Genomic DNA, 14,550 nt, shown 5'->3' with positions numbered 1-14,550 from the left:
AATGGGTCAAAGTTCTTTTCTAAGCTAGACCTACGCTTGGGTTATCACCAAATTCGGGTTAAGGCTAAAGATATATATAAATATATATATATATATATATATATATATATATAAGACAACGTTTAGGACTCATGAAGGACGCTATGAGTTCCTTGTCATGCCTTTTGGGTTAACAAATGCACTTTCTATTTTTCAAAGCTTAATGAATGACATTTTTAAATCCTATTCAAGAAAGTTTTTGTTGGTATTTTTTGATGATATTCTAGTGTACAACAACTTATTGCAGGAGCACATAGAGCATATAAGGGTAACTCTTGAGGTGTTGAGACAGGATGGTTTGTTGTCCAAAATGTCAAAGTGTAGATTTGCCACTCTAGAAGTAGCTTACTTGGGACATGTGATTTCAGCTAGTGGAGTTAAAGTTGACCAAGACAAACTGCGGGTAGTGGAGGAATGGTCATTTCCTACTTCATTGAAGTATCTAAGAGGGTACCTAGGGCTCACAGGGTATCACCGAAGGTTTTTTTAGGGTTATGGGAGTCTTGTGTGGAGTGAGGAAACTAAAGAGGCATTCCAAAATTTAAAGAAGGCATTGACCCAACCCCCAATGTTAATTCTTCTTAACTTTTCTCTACCCTTTATAATAGAGTGTGACGCTTCGGGAAGTGCTATAGGGACTGTTCTTATGTAGAAAAACAGACCAATATCATTTTATAGTAAAGCTTTGAAGGGAAGGGTGTTAGCCTTATCAACTTATGAAAATGAGTTTTATGCACTTGTGATAGCAGTGCAAAAGTGGAGGCCGTATCTACTGGGAGAACCTTTTGTTGTGAAAACTGATCATCAAAGTCTTAAATATTTATTGGAGCAAAAGATAGGCAGTCCCATGAAACATAAGTGGGTATCTAAATTGTTGATTTATGATTTATTAGTTGAATATAAAAAGGGAAAGGACAATAGAGTAGCTGATGCATTATCCAGGAGGTCAAAGGGGGAGTCTACTAAGGAGGAAGTTACTCTAACTTCTATCCCTTTACCAACTCTGGAGTAGCTAGAAGAGATTAAACAAGGGTATTGTGCAACGCACCCGAAGGTGCAGGAATTATTGCTGAGGTTTAAGAAGAGAGAAGATGAAGCTTTCAGACAAAGGCTTCTACATCTACTGCACCCTAGTCCTATTAGGGGGCATTTTGGCTATGATAAAACTCTGCATAGGGTCAGGAGGGACTTTCATTGGCAGGGTATGAAGTTAGATGTCAAACAGTTGATTAGAAACTGTGACACTTGCCATAGTGTAAAGGCAGATCAGTCCAAACCTAGTCGGTTGTTGCACCCACTACCCACCCCCTCACAGCCATGGTCAGAAATTACTATGGACTTTATTGAGGGCTTATCTTCTTCACAAGGGCTAAACTATTTTTGGGTTGTAGTGGACAGGTTCACAAAGTATGCACATTTCACACCCCTAGCCCATCCCTTCACTGGAAAAACAGTAGCATAATTGTTCACTCAAAACATTTTGAAGTTACATGGAATGCCCTAGTCAATCATTTTTTATAAGGATGCCACATTCACCAGCCTTGTCTGGAAAAAATTATTTAAGATTCAGGGGTTGAGCTAGCCTTTAGTACTGCCTATCATCCTCAGGTGGATGGACAGTCGGAAGCAGTAAATAAGACATTGGAGAATTATCTAAGGTGTTTTGCATGGGATCGACCTAAGGATTGGGCCCATTGGATCCCTTTAGCTGAGTACTAGTACAACAGATGTCAACACTCCTCAACCCGTGTAACCCCATTTGAAGCTCTTTACGCCTATTCCTCACCCAGAGTGTTGAACTACACCCTTAGGCTAGCCAAAACCGAAACGGTGGAGGAAAACCTAAGAACTAGAGATCAGATGTTGTAGTTGTTGAAACAAAATTTACAAAGATCACAAGACCGTATGAAAAAATATGCGGATCTAAAAAGGAAATAGTAGATTTTTCAGGTGGGAGATTGGGTGTACTGACGCCTCTAGCCATATCGACAGACCTCTGTTGCTCGCCGCCGCAGCCTCAAGTTTGCACCGCAGTTCTACGGGCCATTTAAAGTGACCCACTGTGTCAGGGAGGTGACTTACAGGCTCCAGCTGCCGAAAACCGCAGCCATTCATCCTGCTTTTCACGCTTCACAGCTGAAGAATAAGCTTGGAAGGCAGATCGCGGCCCTTCCAACCATCCCTCCTATAAATCTTGGCGGAGTACTCAAGCCTGAGCAAGAGAAGCTGTTGGATCGAATGGTTTGCAAGGTGAAAAATTGCCTTCAAATCGAGATATTAGTGCAATGGCAGGGTATGTCGAAGGACTGTGATACCTCATATTTTAGTGTATTTTTTTAATGAAGGATTATTTTAATTAATTTAAATATTGGTTCCTTTGTTTTAAATTTATCGATTTCTTGTTTGATTTATTTTATAATTCTTAAGTTGTGAAATTTACTTTGATGTGCTTTCTTGATATTAATTAGTGTTTGCATTTAAATTGCTCTTTGCTTTAATGAATAATTTTATTATTGGACTTTAATTATTTTATTTTATTAATATTGATTTGCAGTGTTTTTATTTGGCTCTTATGTATTTTTTTTATTGTGCCTTTTTCTTTTGTTGGACTTTTATATTTTCGAACTGAGCCTGTTTGAGTGTGTTTTATTTTTTTCTTTTGGGCCTAGCCCTTTTGGTCCCCAGCCCAACCCGTGAGCCTTCAACCTTGCCTAGTAAATACCCCCCCCCAAACGGCGTCGTTTGGTCCAGCCCTTAGGCCTTCTTCATCTATTTTTCTTCTTATGCGCCGTTGCTTCTCCACCGTTCAATTTCAGATTTCATTTCCCCTTTCTTCAATCCATGCGGCTACTGCTTCTCCTCTTCTCCTTTATTTTATGTCATTCTTTCCTCTGTTTTTCATTGAGTTGCCGTCTACAGTGTTCCTTCTTCCTCTCCATCTTATTTTTGGATCTTCCCCTTTGCAAGTCAGCAAACGCCACCACTCATTCCCCCATCTTCGGCTGGTAATGTTTCCATTTCCATCTTTTTAATTTTTGGTTTCCCTTTTTGCTGTAAAACCGTGCAAATCTCTTCCTTTTTAGCATATACTTTTCATATGTTTTTCTCTCCATTTGCAGGTTTGTCCTTGAGCCTCCATTGTTGTGCTTTCTCTTAAATCTTCCTTACTAATTTTGTGGCTCATGCTTGTGATTTATTCCCATTGCATTCCCTTTTTGTTTGGCCCTTCACTGTTTTGTCTTTTTGTCGTGCCCTGTTTTTGCCATAAAAGCAGTGAGCTTCACTCGTATCTTGGTGATTTTGGTGCTTGCCGTGAGTGCATCTTTTGCTACTGCTTGTTGCCTCTCGGTTTCCCTTGGGTAAGTCTCTGCCGCTACTCATCTCCTAATTTTCTTTTGTCTTGTGGTAGTTTTCTTAAGAAGGAAATATACGAATGTTTGTGTATCTCGGTTACTCTAATAATATTAGGTGTTTTTACCATTTTTCCTTCTTTGAAACATGAGTTAATATTACGCTTATTAATCTGAAAGCTTGAGTTTTGTTTTACGTGGGTTACAGTCTATTTTGGGCATAGATGTATGGGCTTATAAACTAAGTCAATATACTGGTGCTGTTAACAAAATATTTATAAGTTGATCATGTTGTAGTTTTTATATGTCAAATTCACTTTGTATGAGTTTTGTTTTAAATACAAATTAAATAAATATTTGAAAGATATTATTAGTATTAATATTTTTTTTAAGTACATTGTAATGAGAAATTTTTCTTTTGAACTCTTTAAAGAGATACTAATTAGTCTATTTTTATTAAATGAAATATTTGCTCTCATATTTTAATCATTTTTGTTTTAATGAGTCTTTAAACTAGAAATGTATTTGTGTAGCATAATTGTATCTATTACTATTATTATTATGCAATTTTAGAAATATTATGAGTTTAATAGTTATGTGGATATTGAGGAATTTAGGAAGTGATGGTATTTTAGAATTAAGAGAAATTTTAAGTTTTTGAGGAATTAACACAGGTACTTCAGGTGTAATATGAGATTTATCTGTTCACTGGAGATTTATTTAAGTTACATGAATTTTTATAGGTAACGATTGACAATTGTTCAATACTGTTGTGGAGAATTTTTTTATAAGTTAAGAAACCCACGTAAGCGGGGTTCCTATGCTAGATTTTGCATAAAAATAAAATGGACTGAGGTCAATTTTGAAAATGTGCATGTTGTGTTATGAAAAGAAATGTTAAACGATCTCAGTTATTTGTTCTGCATTACTCATGAGATTTTATATAAAAATAAAATATTTTCTGGCATGACTGGTGTAGACATGAGCTTATTTTTGGCATTATGTTATTGAACTCAGAAAAATATGAGCGAATATGAAAATTGATAATATTTGCATGTGACATGAAGATATTCTGAATCTGTTTTGGATAATGTGAAATGATCTGATTTTGTTTAGTACTCTGTCTTGGAATGATTTGGCATATGAAAAACTTTTGGCATGACATTCTGACTCTGATTCTATTCTGACTCTGCCTCTTATTCTGATATGTGATTTTGATTCTAGTTAACTCTGATATGTGGCTCTGTCACGGGATACAATAGTGACCTCTGGCCCAGTCACGAGATACAATAGTGACCTTTGGCCCTATCACAGGATACAATAGTGACCTGGGATATAATAGTGACATCTGGCTCTGTCACAGGATACATGACCTCTGGCCCAGTCACGGGATATAATAGTGACATTTGGCCTTGTCACGGGATATAACAGCGACCTCTGGCCTAGTCACGAGATATAATAGTGACCTCTAGCCCTACCACAGGATATAATAGTGGAATTCTATTATGAGTGTAATTGCTTTGATATTCATGATGATTTATGTTCTGCTTAGCTTTCTGCAGAATGCACAACCCTACCACTTGGGTTAAACATGGCCTCTGCTCTGAAATGATGTTCTGATATGATATGATAAGATGAAGATGTTCAGTCATATTGTGCCAAATGAGTCTTTGAACATGAAAAAATTGGTTTCTGAATATGAAATGTTTGGGATATCACTCTGATTTTATGATAATATGTATTTTTGAGATTTGAATATTGAAAACTGAAATGTTTTATTTTTGCATTTTGAACTCTATGAAAACGCTTATATTTATATACTAGCATATGTTTTCTGTTTACAGAATTATTGATAACTCACCTCTTATCTTCATAATATTTTTAAGATATTTATATGGTCCAGCTGGAGAATAAGAATGGAAAGTATTGAAAAAGTCTGATGATCATAGTTGAATGAGTGCTAAGGGTACAAGTATTTTAGAGGATCATATTTAGTGGTTTTATCTCTGGTGGTTGTATTGGTACGTCAAGTTACGAATAATTTGGGCCTTTATGAAGATGTTATTTATTTTATTGAGGTTTTTGTTTAGTACTTCTGTGGAAGGACACAGAGTTTTGGATCAAACAAATAAGTTAAGTATTTTGTAGAGTTTTTGTTTATTTAATATTGATTATTAGAGATGTTCTTGAAGAATATGAGCTAACTCTCCGAACCTCTAGGAACGAGGTGTTACAAGGACGATGCAACTTGGGAACCGTATGAAGCCATCAAGCTTTCCTTTCCACACCTTGTAGACAAGGTGCTCTAAAAGGGGTGGCTTTGTCACACGGCAGTCTGAGGAGAAGAAGCATACGGGGAGGTTGAAGTGAAGATCGAGGAGTTAGGCAAGAAGGGAGTTCAGTTCAGAAGCAGTAGGGTTAAGTGGTCGTATGGGCCTTGGGCCAGGAAGTAGTAAAGATGGCCTTTGTAATGTAGTTTGCAAATTAAGCCTTAAGTTGTTATGGGTCAGTTTTGTGGGCCGGCGAGCCCATCACAAGTAGTGTCTTTCATTTAGTATCTTCTCCTTCCCGTTGGTGTCTATTTTACAGTGTAGCCTGCTACGAGTTTGTTATGCCAGATTTTTCAAGATTCCTCATTTCTCTCTCTATTATTCTATCTTCTCTTTCTCTCTCTAATTTTTGGAGGAGCCTACCCTCGAAGCAAGGCAACCCTTTCCCTGTATTCACCTGCATTATCATCCTTTACAGAATTGTAGTGTTACACAAACTCACCCTCTCACACCTCTCTTCTCTCTTTCCGATTCTTTCTCTCAACCCCCATCCATACATATTTTCTCCCTCTCTCAAACCCTTTGTATATATACATATAAACTATTTTTATTTTTATTTTTACTCTCTTTCTCTCACTCACTAAACTGTACAAATATATATATCCTCACTTTAAACCGTACATATATACATATATTTTCTTTCTCAATTTTCCCCTCCCCGTATATATCTATCTCAAATTTCCCTCCCCACCCGTACATATATTTTTCTCTCTCTCTCTACCCTCCACCCAAGGCCACTGCTCCTTGTTGTTTCATTATCACTAACGATAATATTATATAAATTTTCATCCCTCGTGAATAGTAATTTTTAGTGAATTTTGTATATAAAATTATTTAATATTTGATGTTGTGAATTGTTGAGAATATACCTAGTTGATTACGCTATTAAGGTGTATTGAAGACTAATTTCATATTCAAGTGTTAGTGGTAGGTATTAGTTAAAATTAATCTATGTTTATATCATTGTTATATGGATGAGTGTAGACATTATTTACATTGAATTAATAAGGGGATAGGGGCCATGTACATGCTGTCCGCTAGCTTATTTGAAACCTAAAAATTTGGAGTTTATCCATGTTTTAGGCTAATCTTTTAGAATAAATCTAAATTGATATGATTCAAGATTGTGTTAAATTTTAGAGTTAAATGAGATCATTTTTAGAATAAAGGTTGATGGATTATAATGACCTTGAAATAGGTTCCGAGTGATCGTTGACAAAGGAATATCGTGACTATTTTGATTAGAAATCTAGATAAGTGGTTCTTTAATGGGATTTTAATAAAAGAACCATTGGTTTTGTTTGGACTTGTGCACTTAGGTATTATATTTCAAACTTGTGTAAATTTTGAATTTGTGAACATTTTTATGCTATTTTGGCCCTGCTTGTAGGATTTGTGCAAATTTCTAATGGTTGGAATAGTTGAAAAATGACATGTGACTTGTTAAATTTGATGGTTAAATGTGAGCATGCTATTTATTATTGAGACCATGATATGTATATCTTTGTGACATGTTTAACGTCTCTCATGGCATGATGTCTTCGTGGTATATTGATGCCCTCGCGACATGATGTCTTCGTGGCATGATATCTTCGTGGTATATTGGTAATTTCTCTATTATCATGTAACCTTAAATATGATATTTGGCTGAATATGTTGGTTGAGATAAAATTGTATTGCTCGCATTATTTTATTGAGAATTTATTTACTCTCTTACAGTCAATAAAATTGCCAACTCTCACACCCCAATTAAATTGCGCGCTACTTACTGAGCATGTGGCAGCCTACCTCTTCATTTCACATATTTTTCAGAGTTGTAGAAAATTCATTCCTTTGAAGTGATAGCTTTTGAGCCAAAATTTCCATAGTGAACTTGGTTTAGTCACTTGAGATTGGAAGTTTTGGGAATTGATTTTTTTTTTTTTGTGTGTGAAGATGGTTTTGGTTGTACACAAAGTTTTCTTATGGTCACATTTTGGTTATTTTAAAATTTTTGTTGGGTATCTGTATTGTAATTATTTAAAATTTAATGGCTCTAACCGAACTCGTAAATGATGTTTGAGGATCATTGTATTATAATTGAGAATAGTTTTGGAAGTTTTATATTTGATATATGTTTGTAATCAGGAAGAAAATTTTAAAAATATAAATAGAACTGATCTCTCCGTTGGGTTTGGGACGTTACAGATAAAATCTCTAGAAATTATGAAAATAATGCCCATCAGCCCAAAAATAAAAAATCGTGCTGAAAGATATTTATTTAGTTGGGAATAAATTCTGAAAGGTCATTTATGAATTCATCTGAAATAAAAATTCTGAGAATCGTAAATTCGATCGATCCAATGGTCGCATGTGTCTTGCAAGAATTTAAAATCCTCAACTCGATCGATCTAACTACCAATCGAAGTGTCTAGCTAACAAAACTAATATTGCAAATGTCGCTTGACCAACCATGTAGCTAAGTCTCTGTTTCTACATTAACTAGACTCTGGTTAACTTGGTTAAAATGAATTGGACTGTGTAAGTTTTGACTCTAGATGTGCCAAGACAACGATAGAAGAAGGTATAAGCAGATAAATTATTGCATATTTATCCAAAGAGAGAGCTCCCATCTCCCTTGTTCGAGATCATGACCTCTTATATATACACTTGGTCTATGACCGTTTCTCTGATTTGGGGGGCTATGGTACATTGGTACTATTCATTCCCACGCAACTTCGGCTAGGAATTCCTTCAATTCAAGTCAACGGATCCTTCTTTCTCCAAGCAACCTCTTATGTGGTCGTGAATTTGCCAAAAGAAATTACTAAAGTCCAGCATAAAAAACTTCACAGCAGACCACCTTATAGAGAAATATTGTGATGCCATGTTTTTCTTTTCCTTTTTTTTCCTATTATTTTGTTTTTTGTTTTGTATTTTTTTGACGTCTTTTCTATGAATGAGTTACGAGTTAAAGTCGGAGTAACTGTAACGCCCCGTACCCGGAAGGGGTCGGAGAATTACTACATGACACTTACAAACATGTCTCTCCAAGCATTTAAAACTCCAAAGACTTCATAAATAGTACACAATCTCATATTTTCCAAATAACCAATTAACCATAATACAAATTAACTTCATAAGTCATCATTATAAAATAACATAAACCAAAGGGGGGTCCACAATCTCCCAATCACTCAATCTCTCAATAATCTCAACGAAATAAAACGATACATCTTTAGATCTCAAGAGGTCCAGACAACATAAAGTATTTCAAATACTCAAGTTAAATCCTTCTACTAACAATGGTACTCTCAGGTACTCGATCTTCTATCCATATCTAGCCAAACTCCAATTTTTATTCCTGACCCCCAGCTGGGTAATCAATGTCATCTGAAAATATATATGAAGATAAGGGGTAAGTTATCCACAACTCAGTAAGCAGAGAACATATACTAATATGTGAACATGTGCCATTTTTAGAAAGCTTGGTATGCAGAAATAAAACATTTCATTTTCATATGCACATCTCGAAACGAGTTATCAGAAAAATCAGAGCGACTTTTCAATCTTTTCGTATTAAAAAGAAAAAAAAAACATTTTGTTTCCATAACATAACTGCACATCTTCATCTTATTATATCATATCGTATCGTATCATGCCATAAACTATGTTTAACCCCCGTGGTAGGGTTGTGCTATTCCCGGTGGCCAAACTAGGCAGTATCATGTTGTGAAATTTTTCATTTTTCAATCTCGGAGCCCGGCCCGAGTATGCACACAGAAAAGAACACATAAAAAACCACTTTGTTTTCAAAGTGAGTGCAACTCATATCATATCATATTATGTTAGTACCAACCATACCACATGAACCAATATCATCATATTAGAACCATATTCAGAATTAGACTCAAAACAGATAAGTATGCCAAAGGTTTTCATATCCATATCATATCAAACCACGTGCTGAACACATTCATATCATTTTCAGATGATCAATAACAGTTCCAAAATATTTCTTATCACATGTGTAAAAATCTCAATTTTCATATTCGTTCTTTTGCACATTTCAGAAACATATCAAATGTTATTCATGTCTACACTTTTCATATAAAAAACATTTCTTTAATCTTTCATACATATTTCATGAGTAAATGCAAAACATATACTGAGGTTATTTTTCACATTTTCTTTTTAAAATAACATTCACAATTTTAACTCCCATGTGGTCGTGAATTTGCGAAAAGAAATTACTACAGTCCCGCATCAAAAACTTCACAGCTGACCACCTTATCGAGAAATATTGTGATGCCCTGTTTTTCTTTTCCTTTTTTTTCCTATTATTTTGTTTTTTGTTTTGTATTTTTCGGAAGTTTTTTCTATGAATGAGTTACGAGTTAAAGTCATCGGCTTATAGCGGTCCCCCACTTCTCGTCCAGTATCCCGTCGTTTTCAAAGTGGGGCCGAAATGTCTAACTATCGCAAGGAGACGGTGCGTGAAAGACTTTGAATGTTCAGTGCATGAACCTCAACGCTGGGAGTTCTATTTCCGCGTTGATTTTCACCCATTGGACTCAAATCTTATGCATTAAGAGCAGCACCTCCATTTCCAAATCCACATGTGTTGGTCATAATTGGTGGCTTCAAATTCCTGCCCGGGAGAATATGTGAGAGACTTTCGAGAAACAGAGACAAGATATGAGTTCCTTTTGATCAGTTTGTTTTTCCTCTTCTTTTTTCCCTCAATTTAGTGAGGAAAAAAATGGGTGGACCATTCATCTAGGGTGCTGCTACTATGCCGCACCGCTTGGCAACCTTAAGTAGTAATTATATTTTTTTATCAATATATTAATAGTCACTTTTATTAAAAAAATTTAAAAAAATAAAACAAAATATATTAACGAACAAATTATCATTTAATCAAATCCACTTGTGGAAGATTGGCCCCCTTCCGTCCTCGGTCTTCTCCGGGAATTTTATGGGTTCCAAAGTTTTAGGTTGCATTTAAGTGTTGACGCGTGATACAATGGTTTGAATTAGTTTATAAATAATAGTAAAAATTGAAAAAGTAATAGATTATATTAATAATTAATTTAAGATAAATTGTGTTGGACTTTTGTATATTTATTTGTGCTGAGCAAGCGGCTTATTATCAGAGAATAATCACTAGCTAGCTCTGTGGATCGATCATCATCATCACGCGCGATTCTTCCCCCTTCGTTTTCTTCCTATACTGCCCCGACGTGGTTGCTCTAAAGGTTAAGTCTTTCCTACTAATTCACAAGGGGAATGGAAAGCACCGATCTCTAGTAAGCGCCCCATAATCTCTTTGCTGAAATTTCTTAAGTTTTGACATATTAATACCAAAGGCTTGAACTTATTTCTACGATGGATACAAGTCATGGTAAGGCAGATAATACAGTCGCACTCTATGAAGCCTCATTTGATGGGTGCGTAAGCACCTTGAACACTTTGGTGCAAAGGGATAGACTCATTCTTCACAAAATCTCCCTCACATCCTTCACCGAAACCCCCTTACACATTGCAGCTTTGCTTGGCCACCTTCATTTTACTAATGCTCTTTTAAGCAGAAAACCCAAACTTGCGGAAAAAGTGGACTCATTAGGCCGAACTGCCCTTCACTTGGCCTGTGCAGAGGGACACACCCAGGTTGTGAAAGCATTGTTGCAAGCAAACGCAGACATCTGCTTAGTTCCTGATCAAGAAGAGAGAATCCCTCTCCACTTAGCCGCAATGAGAGGACACATAGATGTAATTAAAGAATTGCTTACTGCCCAACCACAAACAATCTTTCTGGTGAATCTCGACGGATACAACATTTTACATTTGTGTGTTCAATATAATAGTTTGGATGCTCTGAAACTGTTGGTGGAATCCTCTACTAATGATGATTTCGTCAACTCCAAAGACGATGATGGTAACTCCATATTGCACTTAGCTACGATGCTCGGGCAGACGAAGGTATGTTAACAATCTTTTTGTTTGCCGTTGATCCGTATCGACTTTGCAGTTGAAACCTTAAAGTTTTCCTTTCGTTTTTTTCAGCAAACAACTAGTGATTTTCCATAACAATCCACTGTGCAAATTTGCCTCCCCTCTCTCTTGTTTTTTGATTCCTAGTGTTAGCCAGTAAATATATAAGCCAACAATTTAACAACCATTCCGTATATTTGAATTGAATTTATTTGGGTTTGCCTGTGAACTATTAGGCTTTATGCAGTATAGAATTGGATGAAACGATCGGTTGTACTTGTGCAGACCATAAAATACTTGCTTTCAATACCAGAAATAAAAAGAAAGGCCAATGACATGAATAGGATTGGTAACACAGCTTTGGACGTCTCAGAGGCAGGTTGTCATGGAGATTTCAAATGTCATAAAATCCAAGACATTCTGAAGGCAGCCGGTGTTAAAAGATCCAAAGATCTAAATTCTCCTCCACTACCAACACTAGTACTGCCTTCGGAAACACATGAACCAACTCAATCCTTTACTGGTGAACAGTCGGCTCAATCAAGGTTTAGGAAATGGTGGAGTTACTTTTATTTGTGTGTATGGGCTAAACATTTGCAGTATCAGGGAAATTGGGTCGACGAGACTCGAGGCACGTTGATGTTGGTGGCTACTGTGATTGCAACCATGACTTTCCAAGCTGGGATCAACCCACCAGGTGGTGTTTGGCAACAAGACACGACAAATGGTACTTTCGGGTGTAATTCTTCGATGTGTGCAGCCGGCACAGCAATTCTATCTTATTCCGAAACATATATTTATTTCTTGTCTTTCAACACCACCTCTTTTGTTGCAGCTCTAACCGTTGTGCTTTTGGTCACTAGTGGATTTCCACTTAGAAGCAAGGGCTTTATATGGTTTCTGACCTTAACCATGTTTATTGCAATTTATTCCGTGGTAGTGGCCTATATCAGGGCAGTGAAATTGGTGAACCCGACTTATTTTCAAGACTATTCACTGATTACCATCGTATTACCTGGAATCTGGCTTGTACTGCAACAGGTTCTTGGCGTGATTCACGTAATTCGCTTTTTATTTTGGATGATTAGGAAGTTGTTCAAATTCTTGAGACGCTGCAGGTTAACGAAACGTCCAGCAAACGATGCCATCAACGTGTAGAAGAAAATTTTTCATGATCTTGGATCCTGCTGATCTGCATGGATGCATATCTTCGTACTATATATAATTTGTCATGTGAACGGCCAGTTCGCTGCAAGAAACCAATGGCTGCATTTACTACATTTTGTGAAATTCTGTTGGCTTAATTTATTGCAATGAGTAGATGAATCTTATATATTATATTGTGTTGGTCTACATATTTAATGCTCTTGACATTATGATTTTGCGGATGCATGCGTGGACGTTGCATGGGTAATTTGAATGGACATAAATAAGAAAAAAATACCTACCCAACCCACCCCATCGGTCCCGTCGTTACTGGATTATGATCACCTTGCACTTTCAACGCACGAGTCTACGTATGTAGGCTAGCTGCTTCAAGATTGAAATATTGATAACTCCTGACCATTTCATGACCGGCGGTCCGGCATCAGTTTCCCAAGTTCAACTTCACGACCTCTAACTTTGACCCAGTAAAGGAAAATGACTACAAAATACAGATGGAGCCCGGTGTTGAAATTAGTTTGAAACTGTCTCTCTCTCTCTCTTTTTTTTTTTTTACTTTTTTGTATAAACTCATATATATATATATATATATATATATATATGTTTAAATTAGGCAACGCCTAGACTTTATTAAATAAATCCTCACTTGTAACGAAAAAATACCGTAATTACAAGACATTCCAATAACATAACCTCATTTCCAAACTTATTGCATAAGAATATGAAAGAATAATACCAAGCACAAAAAAACCAAACAAACCTATGTAAAGACCATGTAACAACGTCAAGAGCAAAGTCTCAAATTCGGTAAGCCACTTCGGTCCATTCGCAAGATGCCTTTTAGCAAATGGGGAATATTTTCATTCGAAAATACATAAGTGCAACCTCTACTACCCAATCAGGCAAGCCAATCTGCTGCAGTGTTTCCCTCCCTTAAAACATTTTGAAACCACACATTCAAGTCCCTTAGAATACTGCAAATCTCCTCCCAAAAATCTTCCAAATACCAAACATTACAGCGACCTTCCTTCAACCAGTTAACTATCAAAAGGGAGTCCAATTCAAGTATAACATTGTTACAACCATGCAATTTACAAGGTGCAAAGCAAGTAATAGTGCCATAACTTCCGCCCTATTATTCGAACCAAAACCAGTTTATTCCGCAAATTCAAATTGTAGCTTTCCATCATGATTTCTTAACACGCCACCAGTACCAGATTCTTCAATATTATTAAGGCTACTCTCATCCACATTCAATTTAACCCAACCAGGACTTGGCTTATACCAAGAGATTGCACGCACCTGCTTTGGACAGGAAGACTCCATCGGCAACTTCAGTTCCTACAAAATAGATATGTCTCTCTTGTCCAAACGGTTAGATGCTCTCAAACGGCTTGCTACCTAGGCAATTCAATATTTAGCTTTACACCATAAAGCATCAAATGGCTCCTTACGTCCTTCCATACAAGCAGTACACCTCCATGACCACAAGCTCCACGTTAAGATCGATAGAACCAAACCAACCAAATTTCCTACCTATGAGGATTTCTTGGTTCTCCGAAACCAAGCCTCCACTAATTGAGACTAGGAAATATTTAAGATGAAAGGAATTTTCAAAAAATTCGAGCATGTCTGCCATAGTTTTGAGGCCATTTTACCTCCATATAAAACATGATTTAAATCTTCAATTGATC

The 14,550-nt window shown here is 36.4% G+C and overlaps 1 protein-coding gene across 1 annotated transcript; it reads left to right on the top strand.

Annotated features, from left to right (window-relative positions):
* The first annotated feature begins 10,860 nt into the window (after positions 1–10,860).
* On the top strand, positions 10,861–12,955 carry LOC109020147 (ankyrin repeat-containing protein ITN1-like). Its single transcript, XM_019002559.2, has 2 exons — positions 10,861–11,680; positions 11,978–12,955. Exons 1-2 carry the CDS (start codon positions 11,087–11,089, stop codon positions 12,848–12,850), a joined length of 1,467 nt encoding a protein of 488 aa, XP_018858104.2. The 5' UTR covers positions 10,861–11,086; the 3' UTR covers positions 12,851–12,955.
* The last annotated feature ends 1,595 nt before the right edge of the window (positions 12,956–14,550 follow it).

Source organism: Juglans regia, chromosome 1, assembly GCF_001411555.2.
Source record: "Juglans regia cultivar Chandler chromosome 1, Walnut 2.0, whole genome shotgun sequence".
Taxonomy (NCBI): domain Eukaryota; kingdom Viridiplantae; phylum Streptophyta; class Magnoliopsida; order Fagales; family Juglandaceae; genus Juglans; species Juglans regia.
The sequence above is the reverse complement of the archived record's forward strand: the minus strand, read 5'-3'. Positions and strand labels throughout refer to the sequence as shown.

Excerpts from the sequence above, each read along its gene's own strand:
- LOC109020147 (XM_019002559.2), top strand. The coding sequence starts at position 11,087 with ATGGATACAAGTCATGGTAAGGCAGATAATACAGTCGCACTCTATGAA. Across the intron at positions 11,681-11,977 it reads CGATGCTCGGGCAGACGAAG|ACCATAAAATACTTGCTTTC; the intron begins GTATGTTAACAA and ends GTACTTGTGCAG.